General features: G+C 35.9%; 2 protein-coding genes across 2 annotated transcripts in view; one reads left to right on the top strand and one right to left on the bottom strand.

Moving 5' to 3' along the window:
* The window catches only part of LOC123539690 (uncharacterized), a 35,850-nt gene extending 28,370 nt beyond the window's left edge, over positions 1 to 7,480 (top strand). The window contains exon 9 of the mRNA XM_053526873.1: positions 2,446 to 7,480. Coding sequence (XP_053382848.1) covers positions 2,446 to 2,616 — 171 coding nt within the window. The 3' untranslated portion in view covers positions 2,617 to 7,480. The remainder of the gene's footprint in view (positions 1 to 2,445) is intronic.
* Positions 7,481 to 15,650: 8,170 nt separating this feature from the next.
* On the bottom strand, positions 15,651 to 25,481 carry LOC123540275 (uncharacterized). The gene is made up of 7 exons (XM_045325160.2): positions 25,352 to 25,481; positions 21,531 to 21,670; positions 20,785 to 20,937; positions 19,064 to 19,215; positions 17,971 to 18,207; positions 16,846 to 17,076; positions 15,651 to 16,235 (listed from the first exon to the last, which is right to left on the bottom strand). The coding sequence occupies exons 1-5, from the start codon at positions 25,438 to 25,440 to the stop codon at positions 17,992 to 17,994; spliced, it is 750 nt and encodes a 249-aa protein (XP_045181095.2). The 5' UTR covers positions 25,441 to 25,481; the 3' UTR covers positions 15,651 to 16,235; positions 16,846 to 17,076; positions 17,971 to 17,991.
* Positions 25,482 to 27,146: the final 1,665 nt, after the last annotated feature.

Genomic DNA, 27,146 nt, shown 5'->3' with positions numbered 1-27,146 from the left:
CGTGGGTCACGTGCTATCAAAAACTTGGTCAGTAGGTCAAATTATAGGAAAACCTTGTGACCTCTCTAAAGGCCATATTTTTCATGGGATCTGTATGAAAGTTGGTCTGAATGTTTATCTTGATGATATCTAGGTCATTTTCGAAACTGGGTCACGTGCGGTCAAAAACTAGGCCAGTAGGTATAAAAATAGAAAAACCTTGTGACCTCTCTAGAGGCCATTTTTTTCATGAGATCTTCATGAAAATTAGTGAGAATGTTCACCTTGGTGATATCTAGGTAAAGTTCAAAACAGGGTCACGTACCTTCGAAAACTAGGTCAATAGGTCAAATAATGGAAAAACCTTGTGACCTCTCTAGAGACCATATTTTTCAATGGATCTTCATGAAAATTGGTCAGAATTTTTATCTTGAAAATATCTAGGTCAAGTTCAAAACTGGGTCACATGAGCTCAAAAACTAGGTCACTATGTCAAATAATAGAAAAAACGATGTCATACTCAAAACTGGGTCATGTGGGAAGAGGTGAGCGATTCAGGACCATCATGGTCCTCTTGTTTTTCAACTGGCGAGATTCCATTATGGGTTCCAGAGTTATGGCCCCTGAAAGGGCCAGAATCAGCTATTTTGACCCTTTCTGCACAATAGCAGCTTCATTTATTATTTGATTTTAACCAAACTTGCACACAACTTGTATTACCACAAGATCTTGGTTCCTTTCTTGAACTGGCCAGATTCCATCATGGATTCCAGAGTTATGGCCCCTTAAAGGTCCAATATTGGCTATTTTGGCTTTTGCAGCCATATAGAGACTTCATTTATGGTTTTATTTGATACAAACTTCGAAAATATCTTCAACAACAATAAATCTTGGATTCCATGACAAATCAGATCCAATCTTTAACCTCTATCAGATCCATCTTTAACCTCTATAAGTACAGCACCATCGGGTTGTATGCGTACCACTTGAACAGGTGTGCGTAACCAAAATATTCATCTGCTCATCCGGACATATTTCTGTTTTGTTAAGTTTCCTTTCCTTAAGTTTTGTTTTTACAAAAAGGTTATTTGTTTTATACAGTCATTTACTCTTACCCTGCATTACAGCAACAATTTCTAACCAGTTCAAATCATTACTAACCTGCAACAACATGTCCGATACTGTTAAATTTTAGACCCTAAATTTTAAACTAATCTTTCCGGTGAAAACAGTACTGTACATATTCTGAATGATAGACAAATTTGATAATAAGCTGAAGTAGGGTAATGGTTCATGTTGCTTCCAACAATTCCAGAAATAAAGTATAGAACGTATTTCAATATTGTTTGCTTACTGCAAAGAGCTACAAAAATAAATTATTTTATACTTCTTTGCTTACTGTTACCATCTTTTAAGCACCAAAGGCTCAAAGTGAGCTTTTGTGATTGTTTGGTGTCCGTCGTGTGTCCCTCCAGAGTTATTTTATATCTGATTACCTCCCCTGATTGTAATCAAAATGGATTTATATCAGTAAGTACTTATAGGACTTATTTGAAATTTCATTATTGTCATTAGTTGGACTGAGCCAATCAGGGTAGATAACTATGGACTGATTTTATGTCAAATTACCTCCCTTTATTTCAAATTAAACTAATGAAGATACTGATCTGAAATTTCATTTATGTCAACAGATTTATTTGGCAGATCCTTCTTTTGTTCACTTGCAATAATTTTGTTTTTAATTACTTCCCTTTTATGTTATTAGCTTATTTTTAGTAACTGTTATTATTGGCCATAGGGAAAAACCGAGACCACTTTTCTGTGGTACGACATGGATGGTACCTCTAATTTTTAGGTGTATTTTGACATATCTGTACCTTGTAAGATTTTTTTTTTCTTTTTGGTTAAATTTCTTCCCTTTGTTGTTCCTGTCCTTTGGACTTAGATATGTTTTCTGAGGACCTTCTTGTCCTCAAGTGCAATGATAACAGGTGAGCGATATAGGGCCATCATGGCCCTCTTCTTTTATTCGTTCTAACTTTGTAGAATATATTAATGGTATGTAAGAGAAAGAATCTTTCATTGGTTGTAGGTGCATCTTGAAATATCTGGCTCTTGAGTAAGTCATGGCTACTGGACAGAGCCTTGTTACCTCATAGACAGTTTTGGTACGCTTGAGGCAGGTGTTTTAAACCACATCTTCAGCCAGTGACAGATTCTTGTTGTCTGACGTCATCCTTCTTTTAGCAATTATTCATGTTGAGAAGTTGTCAGTAACTTGTGGAGAAAAGTCATTTTGTCCGGGGACATTGGTTTGGTTACCACCACCTCCATATAACTGAACTACTTTAAAAAAAAAACAATATTATATTTAACTCAAAATGAAACAAACAAACCAATAAAAGGGTTGTATTTCGATGGTGTTGTAAATTGAATGCTAGAATTGTTTGGATTTTCCATTTTCAGAAACATTTTGCTGATTTGGATGAAATGCATTCTGCTGAACAGTTCCTGAAAGATGAACTTAATAAGAAAGATGAGACAATAAGACAACAAGGGGACACTATCCGGGCTCAGAAAAGTGAAATAGAACGTCAGAGAAATGTTATAGAATCTAAAGGCTGTAATATATTGTAGTACAAGAAGAGCATAAAGAAATTAAGTTAAGGATGCTATTTAGGCTTAAAAAAATTCTTTGTTTCTGGTAACATGCTCAAAAAAATTAGGCTAGGTAGGTCGGAAATGTTTTTGTTTGGAATTCTTTTTTATTATGTGAGACTTTTCAAAAATTATTTTTGTGTCAAAAAATGAATAAAAATAAGGGCGTTATGCCTTTAGAGTATCAGTAAGTTGATTTCTTACATCACTGACCATGTTTAAAGCATAAAAAGTGCAGTTTTGCAACTTTTTGTTAAATAGTTTAAAAAAATATTCTCCTAGGCCTTTAACATTTAGGGTTGGACCAAAAATTTAGGGTAGGTCGGGATACTGAAAACAAACACCTTTTTTTTTTAGCTCACCTGAGCACAAAGTGCTCAAAGGTGAGCTTTTGTGATGGCCCTGTTGTTGTCCGTCCGTCAGTCGTCCGTCCGTCTTCTGTCGTCAACAATTCAACAGTAAACACTCTAGAGGTCACAATTTTGGCCCAATCTTAATGAAACTTGGTCAGAATGTTACCGTCAATGAAATCTTGGATAAGATTAATATTGGTTTATCTGGGGTCAAAAACTAGATCACCAGGTCATATCAAAGGAAAAGCTTGTTAACATTCTAGAGGACACAATTTTAGCCCAAACTTAATGAAAATTGGTCAGAATGTTACCCTCAATAAAGTCTTGGATGAGTTTGTTACTGCGTTATCTGGGGACAAAAACTAGGTCAGCAGGTCAAATCAAATGGAAAGCTTGTTAACACTGTAGAGGCCACATTTATAACCGTATCTTCATGAAACTTGGTCAGAATGTTAATCTTGATGATCTCAAGGTCCAGTTTGAATCTGGGTAATGTAGGATCAAAAGCTAGGTCACCAGGACAAATCAAAGGAAAAGCTAGTTTACACTGTAGAGGCCACATTTTTGATTATATCTTAATGAAACTTGGTCAGAATGTTAATCTTGATGATCTATAGGTCAAGTTCAAATGTGGGTCAGGTGGGGTCAAAAACTGGGTCATTAGGTCAAATCAAAGGAAAAGCTTGTTACCACTCTAGAGGCCACATTTCTGACTGTATCTTCACGAAACTTAGTCAGAATGTTAATCTTGATGATCTTTAGGTCAAGTTTGAATCTGAGTTATGTCTGGTCAAAAACTAGGTCACTGGGTCAAATCAAAGGAAAAGCTAGTTAACACTTTGGAGGCCACATTTATGACCACATCTTAATGAACTTGGTCAGAATGTTAATCTTGATGATCTTTAGGTCAATAGGTCAGGTGAGCTATACAGGGCCTTCATGGCCCTCTTATTTTCAATAAAATGATGAGTTCTTATCATTACTTGATGGTCGTTGGCGTCGGCATTGCTTTTTGCAAGAATTATGGCCCCTTTTGGACTTAGATAATCAGATTTCTTGGTTAAGCTTTGTGTTTAGGTCAGCTCTTCTCCTAAACTATCCAAGCTATTGTTTTAAAAACTTGTAACACTTGTTCACCATCAAAAGCTGACTCTGTACAGCCAGAAACATAACTCCATCCTGCTTTTTGCAAGAATCATGGTTCCTTTTGGACTTACATAATATCAGATTTCTTCGTTAAGTTTTGCATTTTAGGTCAACTTTTCTTCATAACTGTCAAAGCTATTGCTTTAGAACTTGGAGTAGTTTTTTGCCTTTAAAAGCTGACTCTGCACAGCAAGTACCGTAACTCTACAATTGCTTTTTGCAAGAATTTTGGCCCCTTTTTGACTTAGAAAATCATGGGTATGACAATATTTCTATTATACAGGGACTAAAAAAAAACAGATGAGCATCTGCACCCGCAATGCGGTGCTCTTGTTATGCCTTATGTTGAATATATTCCACGTTTTTGAAATATGAAGATAAATATATGCAATTTTTTGGACTTTGGAATATTACAACAACATCAGGCCCCGTGTTCACAAAACATTTTCAGTCTCAGCTGAGTCTGATAATGAAACTTTATTAGTCATTTTTGTCTAAATAGCATGTTTAAAACTAAATTGTAAGTTAATAACTATTTTTGTATGGCTATTCAGTATTGATAGTCAGTCTCAGATGGAATTTAACCTTGAAGTTTTAGAAAAATTGAGATTAAAATTTCAAACTCACTCAGCTGAGACCGAAAAATGTTTCTTGAACACGGGGCCAGAACATTGTGTACTAAACCCCAACTGAAAGGGAACTTTGTATACATCATCAACATTAATGGACATTACCACATTTGTGGGAGTTTATTTTTTAATTTTTTTAGTATTGGCCATTGTTTTTGGACTTCAGAATGTTACACCTAAATCAGAATGTTGTGTACACAAATCTGTCTGATTGTTATTTTTTGGAGTAATGGCCCTGTTATGGACTTTATTTATTTTTCTGTTAAGATTTTTAGGGGTATGTGTCAGACAATGTGTCCGTCTGTTTGACCTATTTTTCTGTTGTTGTCACAATCATTTGATTTGAACCAATTATATGCTCAGTTTTTAAAACTCATTTTAATGTCTTTTGACATGAGGGTTGTTTTTAAATTCAAATACATGCTTTAAAAAAAGTTGATGTACCATGTTCAGTTGATATAGAAATGTGACACATCAAATACAATTAAAGGATTTTACAGGAATCAGTCAGTTGAAGCAGGGATTTAAATGCATTCAAAGGATTGCTAAGGCTTTACGGGTAGTAGATACTTGTTGAGGATATTTAAAGCAAGTAACCCAAACACGATAGTTTATCAATTTTTTAGCTCGTACATTGGAAGAATAGGTAGGCTTATTGGACATGCCCATGTGTCGGCGTCTGCATCCCCGTCAGCGTCCTGATATGGTTAAGTTTTTGTATGTGAGCTTATATCTCAGTAACCACTAAGTCTTATGGGATTGGATTGAATGATCTGTCACTCAATGAACAGGTTTCATAACTTAACTTTGCATTTTTACAAAACTATGCCCCTTTTTAGCTCACCTGAGCACGAAATGCTCAAGGTGAGTTATTGTGACCGGTCATTGTCCAGAGTGCGTATCCGTCAATCCATATTTGCCTTTTTAACACTAGAGGTCACAGTTGTGACACAGTCTTTATGAAACTTGGTCAGAATGTTTTTCTTGATGATCTCTAGGTCAAGTTTGAAACTGAGTCATGTGTAATCAAAAACTAAGTCTTTAGGCCAGATCAAAAAAACTAGGTCACCCGCTAAAATCAAAGGAAAAGCTTGTAAACACTCTAGAGGTCACATTTATGATCCTATCTTCATGAAACTTGGTCCGAAGGTTTATCAAGATGATCTCTAGGCAAAGGTCGAAACTGGGTCTTGTGGGGTCAAAAACTATGTCACCTGCTCAAATCAAAGGAAAAGTTTGTTTACACTGTAGAGGCCACATTTCTGACCCTATCTTCATCAAACTTGGTCAGATTGTTTATCTTGATGATTCCAAGGCCAAGACTGAATCTGGATCATGTTGAGTCAAAAACTAGGCCACCCACTCAAATCATAGGATTGCTTGTTAAAATTCTAGAAGCCACATTTATGACCCTATCGTCATGAAAGTTGATCAGAATATTTATCTTGATGATCCCTAGGTCAAGTTCGAATCTGGGTGATGTTGGGTCAAAAACTAGGTCACATGCTCAAATCATAGGAAAAGCTTGTTAACACTGTAGAGGCCACATTTATGATCCTATCTTCGTGAAACGTAGTCAGAGTGTTTATCTTGATGATCTCTACGCCATGTTCGAATCTTGGTCAAATGGGGTCAAAAACTAGGTCACACAGTCAAATCAAAGGAAAAGCCTGTTAACACTTTAGAGGCTGTAGGCCTAATTACTCAGGTGAGCGATCCAGGGTCATCATGACCCTCTTGTTTGACTTATTAATTTAATTGACAAGGCTGTTGAATAGTTGAGCATTGCTATCCTCTTGTTTAAAGAATTTCTGCAACTTGATGTTTGCAATGTGCAGCCTAACTGGAAATCCAGTTATTTTTGTTTAATCCAAAATCTTTTTCAGAAATTATAGGCAATTCATTTACCAATAAAAACAACAAAGTTTCAACAAAATTTGACCTAACTACATATTGATGATACCACATACATGTTTAGACATAAAGGTAAATATATGAAAAGTTCATTTTTAGTGGTTCATGTACGGGTTAGTCGCATTAAAGAATCCATATGGTTAGAATTTAAATTGTAGCACTGATTCTTCAAATGTTACTTAGAAAAATGGATGTAACTTATATGTGTATTTCAAAATGGGATGAAAACATTTCTTTGATACATATTACCTGATTTGCATACAGTGCTTGTGTTGTCTTAAGAATAGAATCTTTATAATACTGATATCATTTTGGTGGGAGTTACATTACTACATTATAACACCTGTCACTTTATAGTTTTCACAACTTTTGTGCCTTTCTGAGAAAATAAAGACTTAGTATTTATGTATAGAGTTCTCATGTTCTTAGGAATATGTCATAGGTTAAGGTTTTTGTTTAGGTCCATTTTTCTTGAAAACTATATGAGCTCTAACTTTGTACACTTGTTTTGGATCATTATGTGTGAAAGTAGACCAGGCATCATAAGCTGCTCTTACATGTTGCACTCATATGCGTAGCTTTTGTTCTACAAGACAGCCCAACCTGTTATCATATTAAGAAATATTGTTTGTAAGGATTTTAATGTGTTTATATTGTATGTTTGGCCTGCTGCATTATGGTATTGATCTTGACCTTTGACATACATGCATGTGATATTACTTCATTTAGATCTGTACCAATATATTGTTTGACATTTTAGTTGAAAATGTTTGAAATAAAATCAAAGTGCCATAATCTGTTTATTGCGTCATAATTAAAATATGCATCCTTCATCATGACCTTATTTATTGGCATTTTTAGCTCACCAGAGCACGAAGTGCTCAAGGTGAGCTATTGTGACCGTCATTGTCCGTCGTCGTGCTGTGTGCATCGTCCGTAGTCCGTCAGCGTTTGCATTGTTAACACTCTAGAGGCCACATATGTGACCCAATCTTTATGAAACTTGGTCAGAATGTTTGTCTTGATGATCTTTAGGTCAGTTTCGAAACTGGGTCATGTGGGGTCAAAAACTAGGTCACTAGGCCAAATCAAAGGAAAATCTTGTTAACACTCTTGAGTCCACAGTTAAAAGTTTGAAACTCATGAGAATTGGTCAGAATGTTTGTCTTGATGATTTCTAGGTCAAGTTTGAATCTAGGTCATGTGGGGTCAAAATCTAGGTCACTCTGTCAAAAAAAAGGAAATGCTTGTTAACACTTAAAAGGCTACATTTATGATCCTATCTTCGTGAAACTTGGTCAGAATGTTTGTCTTAATGATCTCTAGGTCAAATTGGAAACTGGGTCATGTGGGCTAAAAAGCTAGGTCACTAGGCGAGTTCAAAGGAAAATCTTGTTAACACTTGAGTCCACAGTTAAAGTTTGAAACTCATGAGAATTGGTCTGAATGTTTGTCTTGATGACCTCTAGGTCAAGTTCAAATCTGGGTCATGTGGGGTCAATAACTAGGTCACCCAGTCAAGTCAAAGGAAAAGCTTATTAACACTCTAGAGGTCACTTTTATGATCCTATCTTCATGAGACTTGGTCAGAATGTTTGTCTTGATGATTTCTAGGTCAAGTTTGAAACTGGGTCATGTGGTTTCAAAAACTAGGTCACTAGGCCAGATCAAAGGAAAATCTTGTTAACACTCTAACTCATGAGAATTGGTCAGAAAGTTTGTCTTGATGACCTCTAGGTCAAGTTAGTACCTGGGTCATGTTGGTTCAAAAACTAGGTCACTCGGTCAAATCAAAGGGGAAGCTTGTTAATATTCTAGAGGCGACATTTATGACCATATCTTCATAAATCCTGCTCAGAATGTTTGTCTTGATGATCTTTGTCAGATTTGAAACTGGGTTATGTAGGGTCAAAAACTAGGTCACCCAGTCAAATCAAAGGAAAAGCTTTTTAACACTCTAAGAGGCCACATTTATGACCCTATATTCATGAAGCTTGGTCAGAATGTTTGTCTTGATGATTTCTAGGTCAAGTTCGAAACTGGGTCATGTGGGGTCAAAAACTAGGTCACTAGGTTAGATATAAGGAAAATCTTGTTAACACTCTAGAAACCACATTTTAAGTTTGAAACTCATGATAATTGGTCAGAATGTTTGTGGGGTCAAAAACTAGGTCACTAGGCCAGATCAAAGGAAAATCTTGTTAATACTCTAGACTCCACAGTTTAAGTTTAAAACTCATGATAATTAATCAGAATGTTTGTCTTGATGACCTCTAGGTCATTTTCGAATCTGGGTCAAGTGGAGTCAAAAAATAGGTCACCTGGTCATATCAAATGAAAAGCTTGTTAACACACTAGAGGCCACATTTATGATCCTATCTTCGTGAGACTTGGTCAGAATGTTTGTCCTGATGATTTCTAGGTCAAGTTTTAAACTGGTTCATGTGGGGTCAAAAACTAGGTCACTAGGTTAGATACAAGGAAAATCTTGTTAACACTCTAGAAACCACATTTTAAGTTTGAAACTCATGATAATTGGTCGGAATGTTTGTCTTTATGATCTCTAGGTCAAGTTTGAAACTGGGTCATGGGTAAAAAACTAGGTCAGTAGGCCAGATCAACTCTGGTGAGTGATATAGGGCCATCATGACCCTCTTGTTCCATGTACTTCTCATATAACTACTGCACATTTTAGAAATGAAATCTTTTTGTTTTTGGCGTTCATGTATTCTGACGTTCATTTCGCATGAACATCGAAAAAAACTTTCATTTCTTATGTTTGCATTATATTTCCCTTCCATTTATAAACAAGATTATAAATTACACACATTTTGTTGCATTTAACATTAAAATCAGTTTCCCGACACAGAACAACTGGACGTCGTCAAAACAGCGGCGTGTTATCACTAAGCAGCTTTGACATAACTTTGGTGCTTTTTCTTTTTGTTGTCCGTACAAAATAAACGTGATTATTTTCAATGGAAAAAAATAGGACAAATGTAAATATTATAACATACACTGTGGTACTGTACCTGCCTAGATATAGAAATAGTGTAATAGTAACAGAAAAAATAATGTGTCCAAACTGAAATGAATAGGAGTATATATCGACACCACAACTTCAGGTAAATATGATGCTTAAATTTTAAGTGAATTCATAAAAGCATTATTAAAGCATACGGTTTCTGGCTTTGCAAGGTGAAAGAAGGCACCAATTACTCTAATGGACATTAACTCGAGCACGGACTGGCACTTAGTTAGAACCACCAATCTTCCATGAGCCAGCTGAACGGCTTCCTCATATGAAAGAATTCTACACCCCAAGCGATGTTCCGAGCCTACACAGGTGAACGACAAGAGATTCAAAGTCAACAGCCTTAACCACTATGCCAACGATGTTCCGAGCATACACAGGTGAACGACAAGTGATTCAAAGTCAACAGCCTTAACCACTATGCCAACGATGTTCCGAGCCTACACAGGTGAACGACAAGTGATTCAAAGTCAACAGCCTTAACCACTCTGCCAGCGATGTTCCGAGCCTACACAGGTGAACGACAAGTGATTCAAAGTCAACAGCCTTAACCACTCTGCCAGCGATGTTCCGAGCCTACACAGGTGAACGACAAGTGATTCAAAGTCAACAGCCTTAACCACTCTGCCAGCGATGTTCCGCGCCAACGCAGGTGAACGACAAGTGATTCAAAGTCAACAGCCTTAACCACTCTGCCAGCGATGTTCCGCGCCTACGCAGGTGAACGACAAGTGATTCAAAGTCAACAGCCTTAACCACTCTGCCAGCGATGTTCCGAGCCTACGCAGGTGAACGACAAGTGATTCAAAGTCAACAGCCTTAACCACTCTGCCAGCGATGTTCCGAGCCTACGCAGGTGAACGACAAGTGATTCAAAGTCAACAGCCTTAACCACTCTGCCAACGATGTTCGAGCCTACGCAGGTGAACGACAAGTGATCCAAAGTCAACAGCCTTAACCACTCTGCCAGCGATGTTCCGAGCCTACGCAGGTGAACGACAAGTGATCCAAAGTCAACAGCCTTAACCACTCTGCCAGCGATGTTCCGAGCCAACGCAGGTGAACGACAAGTGATGCAAAGTCAACAGCCTTAACCACTCTGCCAGCGATGTTCCGAGCCTACGCAGGTGAACGACAAGTGATGCAAAGTCAACAGCCTTAACCACTCTGCCAGCGATGTTCCGAGCCTACGCAGGTGAACGACAAGTGATGCAAAGTCAACAGCCTTAACCACTCTGCCAGCGATGTTCCGAGCCTACGCAGGTGAACGACAAGTGATGCAAAGTCAACAGCCTTAACCACTCTGCCAGCGATGTTCCGAGCCTACGCAGGTGAACGACAAGTGATGCAAAGTCAACAGCCTTAACCACTCTGCCAGCGATGTTCCGAGCCTACGCAGGTGAACGACAAGTGATGCAAAGTCAACAGCCTTAACCACTCTGCCAGCGATGTTCCGAGCCAACGCAGGTGAACGACAAGTGATGCAAAGTCAACAGCCTTAACCACTCTGCCAGCGATGTTCCGAGCCTACGCAGGTGAACGACAAGTGATCCAAAGTCAACAGCCTTAACCACTCTGCCAGCGATGTTCCGAGCCTACGCAGGTGAACGACAAGTGATCCAAAGTCAACAGCCTTAACCACTCTGCCAGCGATGTTCCGAGCCTACCCAGGTGAACGACAAGTGATTCAAAGTCAACAGCCTTAACCACTCTGCCAGCGATGTTCCGAGCCAACGCAGGTGAACGACAAGTGATCCAAAGTCAACAGCCTTAACCACTCTGCCAGCGATGTTCCGAGCCAACGCAGGTGAACGACAAGTGATCCAAAGTCAACAGCCTTAACCACTCTGCCAGCGATGTTCCGAGCCTACGCAGGTGAACGACAAGTGATTCAAAGTCAACAGCCTTAACCACTCTGCCAAGGAAGTTCCGAGCCAACGCAGGTGAACGACAAGTGATTCAAAGTCAACAGCCTTAACCACTCTGCCAGCGATGTTCCGAGCCAACGCAGGTGAACGACAAGTGATTCAAAGTCAACAGCCTTAACCACTCTGCCAGCGATGTTCCGAGCCTACGCAGGTGAACGACAAGTGATTCGAAGTCAACAGCCTTAACCACTCTGCCAGCGACGTTCCGAGCCTACGCAGGTGAACGACAAGTGATGCAAAATCAACAGCCTTAACCACTCTGCCAGCGACGTTCCGAGCCTACGCAGAACGACAAGTGATTCAAAGTCAACAGCCTTAACCACTCTGCCAGCGACGTTCCGAGCCTACGCAGGTGAACGACAAGTGATTCAAAGTCAACAGCCTTAACCACTCTGCCAGCGACGTTCCGAGCCTACGCAGGTGAACGACAAGTGATTCAAAGTCAACAGCCTTAACCACTCTGCCAGCGACGTTCCGAGCCTACGCAGGTGAACGACAAGTGATTCAAAGTCAACAGCCTTAACCACTCTGCCAGGGAAGTACTTGATCAAATTTAAATTAGGGTAGCAAGAATTATGCTTAATAAACCGCTCGAAACAAATACTGGTGGCATGATCAAAGAACTTTGCTGGCTAAAATTATCCTACAATTGTAATCATCATACTGGTCAAATGGTGTATAAATCTTTAAAAAAATCTTGTATCAATATAATATCATTAATATTTTAAAACATTATATCCAGCAAAGAAATATTCTGCATTCAGTCTGCTTTGCGATATGATATTGTAACACAAAAATACTGCACAAACTATGTAAAAAGATCGTTTTGCTATACAAGTGCAAAAGTACGGTATTCCATTCCTGCTGTCAATCTGTGATTTACATTCAAGTCTTTCGAGAAAACGAGAGTCCTGAGGACATAAATTATTAGCATCTCTCTTTCTCTTGTTAATCATTTTCTGTGATTGTTAACAAGGTTACAATTACTTTGTCTTTTTATGTTTGTTTACAGAAGTATTTGTTTTGTTTTTTAACAAAATTTGAATGGAGTGTTTTCAAATGACTATGTTTGTCATAGAGAGAATGAGAAAGAAGTGTGTTGAATCTATTCCGCTTTCATGTCAATCTGAAGCGAAACCTGTGTAAAATGGTTTTGACTTTTTTTAAATATTTTCTTACGAATGCTGCTGTTTAACTCTAGTCAATTTAAGCATTTAAGGTATCCGATCCACAAATAAACAAATTCTATATAACAGTGCTATCAAAATATATCAAATATTGATGCCTGATAAGTTCATATAATTTTAGTATCGTCTGAAAGTGTATTGTCTTCTAAAAAAGAAAATATAAATTACATTACAAAAATACGTCATAGAATTTTTATTTTTTTGACAATCTTCAATGATACTTCAACAAAACTCCAGTTATTACAGTGTAAAATTTATCATTTTTCAGTAAAAAAACAGGACTGTAATGATTCTTGCATATTATTTTCATTTTATTTACTAATTCTGGTACAGCATACGCAACTGATACAAAAAAAAAAAAAAAACAACATGGGGTCACCAGGCATCGAAATTTACCTATTTGTGGATCGGATACCTTATAAAAGCTACATTCCGTCGGTGTGACATGAAACACAATCAAAACGAAAAACATCCTAGATAATCTGGCCAACTGAATTCGGATACCATGCAGCCTCACAATGCAACCCTACCATTGGTCAGTTTCCAAATTGATCTCAGAAACAAAGAGTCGGGTGACTGAATTTTTAAGAGCGGCCCTCAAACTCGGGTTCTACGGCCTGAAACCCAAAAGTGTTATATAGTGGTCCAGTGAATCAAATTTCTACTGACTTCATCCAATTAACCATGAGCATATTTAAAATCATCGCTATTTGGAAAAATAACATTTATGTTTACAGACATCGACACTCAATGATTTTAAAGGACCAGAAAAATATAACAACACTATGTCAAAGTACGGAGAGGCTTATCAGCCTCCATGTATCACTTTAAGGCTGCAAGTCTCAAAAAAAATGTTTGAAGTTTTTAAAAAATAAAACCTTATATTGTACTAATAGTTACGAAACAATTTACTCTAACCGAATAAGGTACATCAAGTAAGTTATCAACTTGCACAGTTTTGTCAAGGTGTCCCTTGACCGAGTCCAGGGCTAGACTTTGCACCTAGAAGCTTGGTAACCGAATAACAATTTCTTCGACAACAAATTGTACATAGACTCGGAAATAAATTGAGATGCATCAAAACGAAGACGGGCAACAGTTCTTCGAGTGAGTGAGTGAGTTGGATTTTACGCCGAATCGACACAAAAATGCCATATATCGCCGAGAAGTTGTATCGAAAAAAAGTATAAAATACATTTACTTCATAGCTCTTTATTAAAACGTAAAATGTAAAGCATATCTAAAACATTTATGCAAAAACGTACATGTATATGAAACGTGTTAGAAATATTAGTTGCCAACAAAATAATATTGCAAAAGATGTTAATTAAAATATATATGATGTTCAGAGTTTGTGATAAATGCCTAACTACTTTAAAAGGATAAGTTATTGTCGACTGAAATCTTCCTAAGATTGAACGTCATAATATGTATTGTGCTGTGGAGCGAAGTCCACGCAGTCTTAATAGTAAGCGGTGTTTGATATGGTACACCTTCAGGTGATCTTTGTTCAGAGGATAAGAATGAGTCAAACGGGTCTGACTTACTCGACTACGAGCAAGAGACCAACTTTCTCCCTACGAACAGATCTGTTTCCTTTGTGCCATTAACTTAAAGTAGGATTCATATCATGAAGTTTATTGAACGAAGTATTATCCCATGACCAGTGTCATTAAGATAAAATCTATTTATTTGTATCTGGTTTAAAATCAGTATATGTTCGTTTCAATTCAGACTGTCACGGGTAATGAAAGAGATTTCTTTGGTGTAGTATCAGCATCCTTGTTTGCATAATTACCAGTGTGGCTTGGAATGTAGCAAAAAAGATGGACTTTTTGAAAGACAATGCATTAACCTCGAGAAGGATATTTCGAATGAAAGGGCTATGACTTGACTGTAAAACAGAAGTGAGTTGGAAAAGATAAACTTTTCATATAAAACTTGGGACTGAATTAATAGCTTTAATTGCTTCAACTGAAAATATTGATGCTTTATTTGGCAAATGGTGGTGGCTGATGACAGCACAGACAACCTTAAAATCATGTTTCGAACCGTCTGTGTAAAGTAGAAAACGATCCATATAAGTTGACTTTATTCCATTTTATTTGGATTTGAATATTTCAGGATTTCTTTCAGACTTTTTGAAGGCAGTTTTCATATAAAAAGAACTATAGGGGAAGGAAGCTAGGGTCCATGGTGGTGTATCTGGAGTTAAATTTTCTTTTATATCATCGAATTTAAAGTCAGTTTCATTCCTAAAGGATTTTATGCGAAGTCCAAACGGTTTACTTTGTTTTTTCTTCCTCATGAATCAAAGTAATCATGTTTAAAAATAATTTTATAAGCCGTACTGAATTTGTTTGTAACCACCCTCAATGCTTATTGCAATGACAGTATTTCTCGGCTTGTGTAAAGAAAGGGTTCGTTTGCTCCGACATACAAGCTTTCAACATGAACCAAGAGCAATACGAAGATCTTGATTACGGACAGTACAGTTTGATTTTAACGTTTGAGAGTTCACTGCCGATTAGGGGAAATCAGCACGATCTACTTTGCCTCATTGCAGTAAAAACTGCTATTGTACTGAATAACGTTATCTAACTAACGGACCGTTCCATTATCATAAATACAAAACATTGCTGATCTCAAAAAGAACTAATATAACATTTGTAAATTAGATATATTTTCTTGCTGAACTATAAACAGCACAACCCTTGACAAACGCTCCCCAGTCAGTATTTGAAATACCTTTAAAAAAATCAATGTCTTCAAACATTTGGCTTCGAGACATTTTTATATGTGGTGTAAAAGAATTTCTTACCACAGATAACAGAATTTTTTATTACAGATAACACCAGGTAAAAAATATACATGAACATTAGAAAAAATATACATGAACATTAGGTTACTACGATGCGTAATATTTTGTAAAACAATGAACGTCTATTAAAACGTTAAAATCATATGAAACAGATCAAATTCAATTGATTGTTAATTCGTAAGAGCACACATTGAAGTCTCTTTTTTTTGTCGACCGACCTTCAGCTGGTCAAGACATGACGCAAAGCATAATTTGTTGATGTTAAATTTTCGTATGTCGTTAATGTTCGGTAGATTTTGAAAATGTTTTAAGTTTATAGAACTCGACACACTCCGCACTCCAGAATCAATTCAAACTTAGCTATTTCAAATAGTACCTTTGAATTTTACTTTTTTCATTAAATTTCCCGAAGGTAACCAAAGCTACAACGATAATATCACAGACTGAAGCACTTCTGCTGGGAACCATTTATGACTTCTTGTCATGTTGTCAAAATCTCTGGCAACATTTTAATTATACACTGTAATTAAGAAACAACACATATTTTAGATGGCTTCGCTTCGTCCTTTTTCCTGCGACAGGAGCTCTGAAAAAAAAACGAAACATGTCACTGACAGCATAATATACATTTATGATAACTGTATATTGAAGGGTCGTGGTATATAAAACCTATAAGAAGATCATTCGGAAGCACAGAACACAACCGAACAAAATAAAATGCCAGAGTCGATGTAACTGAGTCTGTCCATGAGAGATGCCTTACGTCCGCATGTCCGCATCCTTGCATCGGATAAAGAGGACGCGTTAAGTGTCTGGTCTTCTCCATGATAATAAAGGATCGGAAAAAAGAGCTACCCCGAGTTCAAGTAAGGCGTGAATTCTTATGACCACCACACAGTATAAAAGCCAGATTGTCACACAAAGGTGATTTTTTTTCCATTCAAGAAAAGCATATGATTCATTAACTGGTATTACTTTAATGTGTATAAATCTGAAGCTTTCACTATGTAGAAAATAGCTTGTGACAAAGTGATAAGTTTGACCGCATGTTACGGGGCCCCATCTCTCTTAGACAACGTAAGAGAGCATACATTAGGAAACACAGAGTTTATAATTCCTTAGAAACATATTTATGTGAAACTTTAGGATCGTTTAACCTTAGTTCATGTAAAGACATAGCTTATTTTCAATTTCACCTGGACGCTGGTTTCACTGGCCTTTTCCTGTTCATTTGCGTCGCCTTCTTTATCATTATCATCGTCATCTTCTTCGTTATCGTCTAAAGCCTTTTTATGGAGAAGTTTTAACATTACTGTGTTTAATGCATCTTGTTTATCTTCTAACTCTTTCTTCTGTTGTTTTACAATCTCCTCAAATAACTTAAGTTCTCTTTCAAAATATTTTTTCATGTCATCTCGTTGGCTTTCCTACAATTTTATAAAATCAAAATCAAACTCTATCTATATTAGGCCTAGGCAGAAATATAAAGAAAACAATTTAGCTCAGCAACTCTTCCAAATGACGTAAACACGATTATAGAAAGTACGTGTTTTTCTATTACCAAGATAGGGGTACCGAATGTCCATATGTTTAAGAAATAATAAGTTCCCAAACGTGGTTTATCGTAGAATAACCCGAGTTTTGAGTTCTTATGCGTAAGAATATATCACGAAGGTCGTAGGCCTGAGTGATATATTGTTTCGCATAAGAACGATAAACACGGGTTATTCTATATTAACACTGTTAGAAAAAAATGGTAACTACTTTTTACAACCGCGCTACGCACCTTGATCGGATGACGTCATTGCACGCGAGTGGTTTATTGCAGAATAACCCGAGATAGATTTTGCTCTACATGTATGTAGGTTAATTATTTGCTGGTGTGTTAAAATAAATGTTAAATTTGATAAGTGTGTTGTTTATCTATTAAGGTATTAGATCCACAATAGTGTACCTCCTTTTGAAGAGTAGGGGAAAACGGTTGTCAACCAAAATACTTTTATAAAATATCAAAGAAGGTGAAAGATCTATATTTGCAAAATAAGTCACAATATAAATTATGGTGTTCGTAAACCTTAAACCTGTTATTTTTAGCGCTGCTGCTTTAATAGGTTCTAATACGTTTTAAAGAAGCTAAAGCATTATGTTACTTTAAATAGGCTAATGATACCCGTAGTATACGAATAATGAAGGGTGTGGACAACAACCTTAAATTGCTGTTAAAAATAATATTATCAGTGGGAAATAATTATCCAACTATGCTGTCTTGCTGGAGTATTATTTTTGTTTTGTTGGTCCTAGTGAAAGGCTATAATACATACACCAGCTGTACTATGCCCTAGTTAATTCGTTTGTTCCCTGGCAGTGTCATCTATCTTTAAGCCTCCGCTAGGACCCATTCTATGGTCTATTGTGTTTTCAAATTCTTTCATCTTTATGTTTAGGAATTGTTCAGTATATTTTTGTAAGCTGTCTTCTATCCTTTTCTTCTCAGCCTGTAACTTTTCCATTTCGCTTTTAAATCCATTTCTAAGTTTGTCTTGTTCACTGTGATATCTCTGGAATAAATTGAGTTTTGAATCACCTATTACGTACTAATTGCTGTTGCGTAGTAATTGATGTTGCTAATCACTCAAAAGATAGGAACACGAAGTTCATAATTTTACATTGTAGACGTTTTTTATTTATAAGAAAATATACTCCTATATTTCGAAGGGGATATGTTTTTTTCTGTTGTAAATGCTTCAGTTGATTGCCGATTCTTGTAAAATATTCAGACTCAGCGTTACACAAAATGCACGCAAACTGTAAAACATAGAACAGGAAGAATGTCAGGTAAAAACCTTCTGCGAAAATAATTTTAAAATGAACGAGCGTGATATCCTTTTTCAAGTGTTAAAGAAAACAAAACAGTTAAACACATTCAGTTAAAACTCTAGTTTGGATTAGCTGCCCAAAGACTGCTGCACAGTCAACTATTAGTTAACACCGGGAACCAAACATGCTGTTAAAACTAGCACAAGACAGAAAACAAATTTTGAAAAAGTAAATGTTATTAAGCCATACAAGATTACAATAGTACCCGTAGGCTATAACCTTTATACAGCTTTGAGTGTTTGATCTACAATTCTAACAAAACACCAATTGTGTGTGAAACGAATACTTAGTCTGTTGTGTTCGCTGTTATAACCAACTTTTGGGAAGTGCAGTTAAACTTGTCCTAGCAGTCAGTTGTATGAAGCAGCCACATGCCTTTAGCAATCAGACACCAACTTTTCAACTTTTACATAATTATTGTTCGTATATCAACATGGCTAAAGAAGCTACCTGCCTTAAGCCGTCACATTGTGTCTCTCCCTTGGCCGTTTGCTTAATACAAGTCTGACTGTATATAAATCAGTTATGCTTTCTTACCCTTCGTAATATTTCCTCTATTTCGTATCCTTTGGCCTCACGTACGTTACCATCACGGAAAGTGTATATTTCTCGATTTGCATTTCTGTACATGTTCCTTTGCCACGACTTCCTGGTGCCTTTAACACTTATCTCAAGAAATTCTGTGTTTCCTAGTACAAGTGTTCTTGTCTTAGTAAAACATCTTAAGATCAGTATTAGGCTACTTTTATATTTCAGTAAGTTGAAAATAACATTCTAAAAACTAAGCCATTAATAAAGTCAAAGCTGAGATAAAATCTCACATTTTGACAATACAATTAACCCTGTCTTAACTGAAGATTGGAATTTGTTGGATGAAGAAGGTTAATAATAAACCGCGTTATCCTTAAAATGATCTCTAACTGGTAATACCGAAGTCTATATTTATACTTTTCATATAACATGCATAAAACATGTATTTAGAGATAATTATAGTTTTCTAAAAATGTCGGACTGAGGCGAATGTCGTTTTCGGCAAGTGTTCTTTGAAAACAAATATACTGCTGACATAACATCTTGGAAATCGGATATACTTTCGAAACAATGTGTTATTTGTCGCCTAGTTTATCACGTTTAAGTGTTCAGATGCGCAGGAACTGAACCACGCGGGCGTTAGCCATGTGACTAAATATCCGTGATTGTTTTCATTCTTACATGTTCATAGAAAGATTTCGATAAAAATTAGAATGACTGTGACTCAATGCAGACTTGGAGCGCCGGTATAAATTACAGACTCTGGTACATACCGGATTAACTAAATTTGACCGAAAATATCTTAAATGCATATACTTTGCAACCATGGTGATACTAACCCTAACCTTTAGTCAGTATTTTATGCACATTGTACACTAAATGCATGTGGACATGCAAAAATATGCATATTTTTGCCGTGCGCTACAATTGATAATCACTTTCGGGCATGCGCCGCAGAAGACAGCTCCAAGTCTGCAATGAGTTACATCGAATTGCAATAGGCCTAATTTAGACAATTTGACGTCATAAATGACGTCATAATACCTTCTTACCGGTCAGCGCGTCAACCGCTTGATCTTCTTTGTTTAAAAGGTTATCATAAAACTTTATTCACAAAAAAATGCGATTAGATCTAGATCTAACTTATTTCTCTCTTAATTCATAAGGAGACTTTGGTTTTTTTTATAGAAAAAGGCTATGGTAAAATACCAAAGAAGAAATTCTTGAAAAATAATGGCGGGACAAATATAGATCTAATATAGAATTTCTTTTCCTAGATCTAATAACGAAATTCGCTTATTTATATATATATATCCTATTACTGCCACACAGTGTTTTTTGTGTTTTTGGCTTTTTGAAAAAAAAGGAGTGAGGTCATAAACCAAATTGAATATAGATCTATAGAATCTACGCTTAGATCTATTGAATTATTGAATAGCTTGACGGTACCGGTTAGCAGTCAACACTATTGCCTGAGGTCCTAGATCTAGATAAACTTACGAATTGCTTGCCGGTCCTTAGTCAAAACAATTGAAATATGAGAATCGTAAAGATCTTTTATCATAATCATTTCTTCAAGTTTTGATCTTAGCCCAACAAAATTTTAGTAGATCTATGTTATCAATGACATAGATCTACTTTTTCTATGTGTAGAAATCTATACTTAATGAAAAAAAAATGTACTTCCTTCTCATTTTCAAACAGACTAGAAAATATTCATATTCTACCTTGAGGTTTGCCGTCAGAATCGAAGAAAGGCACAAACTGCATTCTGTAATCTTTGCCTGGTATTTTTGGGTGAACTTCCTTGATAGCTGCGATGGTTTCTGAACGCAGTCGATCCTTTTCAGCTGATCCGTAGCTATATCCAGACAAGTTATCTAAAATAATTTAAATGAGAGAATACTACTTGATATACCTCAGTTGAAAACTTAATGGGATCGATTTCAGAGTTAAATTTCCGAGGAGTTAGAGACTTTGATTGAAGTTTTTGTCGACAATCAGTTTCATTTCTTTGGTATGAAGTCCATTTAATATCTAACAAGAATTTAAAATCAAAGAAAGAAAAGGTTAATCAACAAAGAAAAATAGCCACGCAATCCCAGATGAATCCTGCTGAAGATTACTACATACTTTATTATGTAAAACAAGTAACCATGACTCCATGGCCAAGCGGTTAAGATTGTTCACCTTGAATCACTTGCCCCTCATCGATGTGGGTTAGAAACCTCGCATGGGATGTAGCTAGAAGTCTTTAAGTGAGGATTCAATCTTTCTTAGGCTGGTGGATCTATCCAAGTGCACGCCAGTGCCTAGGGGTTGACCCGCGGGGTCTTCTCTTTCACCATCAAAAGCTGGGAAAGTCGCCATATGGACTCAGCTGTGTCGTCATGATGTTAAACTCAACGAGAACAAAACGGTATTGGGACATGCATCTTACTTCTCACATTTCAAAGACCAAACATGCACTTACCGTCAGCGTACTGTCCAATAACAATTCTTCCACTTTGTTCACCATTTGCAAGTGCACATGTATAGTTGGTGACTTCTTGACAGAAATCGTCCATTTGAAAGACAGCCTCTCTGATGTTGGGATCTGGAGGCTGTGAATCACTAAAAATATATGTTTTATAAGTAGATTGAGTGACAGTTGATTATGGAATCACATTGCATGTTCAAACAACAGATATTTTTCATCATCATCATCATTATCATTATTGGATTTGCCTATTCAGTACTGTCCAAAAGATCGATGAGTTATCAATGCCTCTGAGCCGTTGTAAAACAGACGATAAACAACGAGAAGTCATTGTATATTTAACCTTCAGTCTCAGATAATAGATGGTACTGTCCAAATTGAATGATGGACAAGTCCATTTTTAGAAATTTAGCAGACTGAATGTTAATAACTATGTTCATTCATGCCCTCATAGTTGCCGCGTTGTTACAGAACATCGTGATGATAATGGATAATTGAAAATGAGACAAGCAGATTGTAATTTTCGGCCGTTTCAGTTAAATGCCAAGGTCAAATGGTGAGATCAAAGGTTAAATTAGAAGTACGTCGAAATAATATCTGTCATGTGTTTACGAATCGGATAGAAATATCCGTCCCGAGGGCACCTGCGCATTGGGCGGTAATGAGGCTTGCCGACAAATATTTTCTTTATAGCACTGTTTCTTATAGTAGAGCGCGGGAAATTAACGTCCGTAAGCAGAAGTGACGTCATGATGTTTTGCGTTACGCAAACGTAACAAAGTTCCACTTAAAGGGAATTCCTATAGTTTTTAATGCGCATCTTTCTGCGCAGCCGACACTTTCTATGGAAAACTGTACTGAAGTCAACATTTGTTGAAACATGTTACAGACAATCTTAAATATGAGGAATCTTGAATGAAATAACATTTTTGATAAGTTATATCAGTAATCAAATGTTGATACTGGTTTATGTTGTATTGACAAGTATCATGCCTGACAGGTATCTTGCTATTTTTGTGGTTGTGTTTTCACATCGCATTTTAGTATAATGACAGTGTTGTTCATATAATGTAAGATAATTGACTTAGTACTGATAAGACAATATCACCTTTCAGATTATTTAGTATGCAATTATAGAAAGAATTAAGACTTTTTAAAACTTTTTTTAAACTTTTAGCAGACATACATGTAATCAATTTGGGCAGGTTCGCGCCATTTCCGTCCGAACAGGTGTTTGTATTCTAGCGGTCTTAACATAAAATTTAGCCTGGTGACCCATATATTTTTAGCCGTTTTTATGCTCACAATACAATTATCTATACACAAGAAAAAAAGGAAAAAATTCTATGAAAGAGTTTTTCCAAAATTAAAAAATATATTCTTCACTATGGGTATTTTTCATTGAAAAAAGTTCACAAAAGTAAATATGAAACAATATTTTTTTTTTATTTGTACCCATCATTGTAAGGATAGAGTATTACAAATATGACTGTGATATCAAGTAAGTATATGATAAAATCTGTAATAAGAAAAAAACCTTATTGTGCTGCCTGGATGTATATTTTGGTTGGTATTTATAAAAAAGCAGAAAATTATGAAAATGTTCAAAAACCGCTGCCAGTTTCAGCAACAGTGGGTGTGTTCAAAGCAATTTTTCACAAAAACAAGCCTGGTGACCTATTATTTTTATTTGTTCATTGTTTTCAGCACACATTTTCCTATCATATATATGAATTTAAAAAAATTCTATGAAAGGAAAAAAATTATCGGAATTCTCTTTAAGTTTACTCGTTTGTAGCGTAACGTTATGTTCTTATGATAAACTAACGTATTTTGAATCGAGAAACATACTATAAGGAACGGAGAGAAACTATCAATGTACCTGCTTTTTTCGTATTTTTACATAAATAACATATTATCAGTGCATGAACCACTAGTTGTCATTAACAGCACGAGAGTCATCTGGCACGGGGGTGCCAGATGGGTTTTGTCGGCATGGGTAAATCACCGGAAACGCCAGTCCGGTGTGCAAGAATGTCTACTCCATAGGCTATTAACCGCGGAAAAGATGGCACATACGTCAACCATCATGATACGACGTACAAGACACCACTTTCCACCATCTCAGTTCAAGGTCAATGTCATATAGTGGGATCAAAGGTCAGATAGTGGGATCAAAGGTCAGATAGTGGGATCAAAGGTCAGATAGGTAGCACTTCATGCCTGCACCATACATTTTAACCTCTTGAAGGATTTTGAAAGTTCTTTGCACAAAAATGCATAAAACGCAACATTACGAAACGGTATGTCAAGGTCATACAGCGAGATCAACGTCAGTACTCCACTCCATTTCTTTTTAATTTTTTGAACAATGTTTGTATTTAAATGAAGTGGTACGGTTAGTCAAAATAATAAGACGTTTAGGTTGTGAATGTAGCAGTCCCGTTAGCCGGATGGTAGACTAGTCACTAGACTGATAATAAAGAATTTGTCACCAATTTGCAATTTTGTATTTTTCCTTCTATTTTATGTGATAGTGATAAATGCAAGTATACTTTAGAGATTTTCGCAGAAAACTGGTCGATATTGGACATAGGATATAGATTGGCTACATTCATAATTTTAAAAATAAAAAAAATACTAGTATATATCATATACTAGGAGCTAGTCTAGGTGGATTGCACCATTATGAAATATCAAACTATACAATAAGCCATCCTGACAAGCCGAATGAGTTAGGTTGTGGTACTGGGAGACAACCCCTTTCTTTAGTAATTGTACACTAGTAGTCAAGGCTAGGAGAATATACCAGGCCACTGGGGACATTTTTCTTAGTTTGAAGCACACGGGATACACTCGACGCCCGAATGATTTCAATTTTTCCCTTATTTCAAAGATGGTGGATTTATAAATACTATATAGTAAAATGTACCCAGTGACCTGGGGCCGTATTCATAAAGCATCTTAAGTATAAGTTTTGACTTAAGTTTAAAATATTACTTAAATTTGTGGTGATTTCAGCTTAAGTATAAGTAAAAACTTTAGTCCTATTCATAAAACAGCTTAAACTTAAGATACATTAAGAAATGACTCGTCAGAAAACAAAATGGCGTCGTGAGTACGATTAAAGTGTTGTTTTTCAGATAAAAGCACTTTAAACATAACTGTGCATGTTGTATCTGTCTGAAATTAATGGGTTTTTTAATGTTTTCGTCCACAATAAAAGCCAAGAATTACTTATTAAGTTGTTTCATGAATAAAAGATATACTAAAGTAAAATAAATTTCTCACTTAAGCAATTCTTAAGTAAATAATCAATTTCTTATACTTAAGATGCTTTATGAATACGGCCCCAGGTCTATTCTTCTAGCCTTGACTACTTGTACTATTTTATTCTACAAAGTTTCCAGTATGATATAAATGATATTTGTTTCAGATTGAAATATCTCTCACGAATGAACACCATATGCAACGCTTTCATGAGTGGCATAGCCACGAGTGAAAATGTAAGGTACGATGTTTATGGGCGAAAGATACTTTGATCTTATATGTAAAACAAATTTTCTTTTTATGTCATGGTTTGACTAAATTAACCCATTCTTTGGTTTCTTATCAGACAAAAATATAATAGATATTTGATTTTTTTTCGGTGTAAAAATACCAGATATATTTCACTCTAATATTTAAATAATTCACCGACAAGCTTGTAATAAATCTATATATTTTTGTGTATCAATGTGGGAAAATCGTGGCAACTGAGACAGTTCGACAAAGCTTTTAATTCTAGTGCGTGATTTTAAACGAAAAAGACTTACTTGATATTAAAAAACATGGCAACATTATTTTGGCGTCGACAATAAAATGCACCATTTCGAAGATTATTCCTATTCCTCTTAGGACCCATTTAGGTTGTTAATGAATTATTTCAAATAGCACAAACAATAGTAAATAGTGCAGAAATGGTACAAATAAATCTATCATAGATCATATCTCTACGTATGCCCATATATTTAAAATAAGTCGAATATCGATTTGCGTTAAATATATGATCTTTATTTCATTAACTGCTATTTTCCGAAAACTGCCTAGTCTTTAAATGCACTGCTTTATTATATTTCACCGGCATATCATAGTAGGTTGCCCTCGGCCCCCACTCCCCCCTCGAAAGTTATCCGACAATCAATATTGGTTTCCCCGAGCAACTGATTATATATAGGAAATTAAATTTCTAATATGTCTTTTGGTTTGTGAATATTTTAGCAGATATAACAGTATACATCAATTTCTTCTCTTTAATTTATTGTGAAAATGTTTATTCTAACTGAACATCTTCTTGCTTCCAGTTTTGTTTTAAAAGTATCACTTTTGCTTATATATAACATATAGTGTAAAATCACTAATATTTTTTCAATTTCTACTGCTCTAGAGGCAAATAAACTATTTTTTCCAAAACATGACAAATTATTAACACATATATAGGTGTTCTTGACTTTATAAACAATACAATAATATAATTATTATTGTAATAGGGTAAAGGCTTCTTGCTTCTACTTTAACGTCAAAGTGTATCAAGAAATAAAAAAAAACTGTTGGATTTCTTAAAGTACTGATGAAACTTAAACGGTGTTAATTTACGGAACTGCATACACTAACAAATGACGTACAATTCAATATAGATTTTTGAAATAATAACGTTCATAATTATTGTTAAATTAGACAAAAATAGAAACAAGAGGGCCAAGATGGCCCTAGGTCGCTCATCTGAGAAACACACCATAACAGTGTAAACACGTTTGACCTAGTGATTTAATGGAAACAAATGTTTTGACCAACTTTCATTAAAACTGGACTAATAATGTGGTCTTTTAATTAGTGTAAACTAGTATTTTCTTCAATTTGACCTAGTGACCTTTTTTTTAGCCAAGATGACCTACATTCGAACTTGACCTAGACTTGATCAAGGCAATCAATCTCACCAAATTTGTCATCCTCAATAAAACAATACAGCCTCTAACGCATACAAATCGTTTTTTTTTATTTGTCATATCAACCTAGTTTTTGACCCCATATAACCCATATTTGAACTTGACTTTTAATTTCATCAAGACAATCACTCTGATCAAATTTCCTTAAGATCGATTGAAAAATACATTCTCTATTGCATACACAAGTTTTTTTCTTTGATTTGACCTTGTGACCTAGTTTTTGACCCAAGATGACCAGTATTCTAATGTGACATAGACTTCACCAAGGCAATCATTCGACTAAATTTTGTAAATATCTAGTGTAAAAAGCCGTCCCTATTTCGTACACAACATTTTTCTTAAACTTGATTGGGTGAGCTAGTTTTTGACCCTACATGACCCATTGTCAAACTCCTGATAGATTTTGTCCAGACAAACCTTTTGATCAATTTCATGAAGATCTGGTGTAAAATGCAGCCATAATTGCATACACAAGGTTTTTCTTTGATTTGACTTAGTGACCTAGTTTTTGATCCAAGATGACCCATATTTAAACTTGTTCTAGATTTCATCAGGGCAATCATTCTGACTAAAATTGATGAAGATCAGTTGAAAAATACAGCCTCCATCGCATACACAAGGTTTT

The sequence above is a fragment of the Mercenaria mercenaria genome, chromosome 16 (genome assembly GCF_021730395.1).
Source record: "Mercenaria mercenaria strain notata chromosome 16, MADL_Memer_1, whole genome shotgun sequence".
Taxonomy (NCBI): domain Eukaryota; kingdom Metazoa; phylum Mollusca; class Bivalvia; order Venerida; family Veneridae; genus Mercenaria; species Mercenaria mercenaria.
Note: the sequence above shows the minus strand (reverse complement) of the source record. Positions and strands in the feature narration are given on the sequence as shown.

Bases quoted from the DNA above. Each gene is read 5' to 3' on its own strand.
- LOC123540275 (XM_045325160.2), bottom strand. From the start codon at position 25,440: ATGGGTCCTAAGAGGAATAGGAATAATCTTCGAAATGGTGCATTTTAT. The intron at 21,671-25,351 runs GTAAGTCTTTTT...ATATATTTTTAG, and splicing joins GCCATGTTTTTTAATATCAA to TGATTCACAGCCTCCAGATC. The intron at 19,216-20,784 runs GTAGAATATGAA...CACTTGTACTAG, and splicing joins TTCTGACGGCAAACCTCAAG to GAAACACAGAATTTCTTGAG.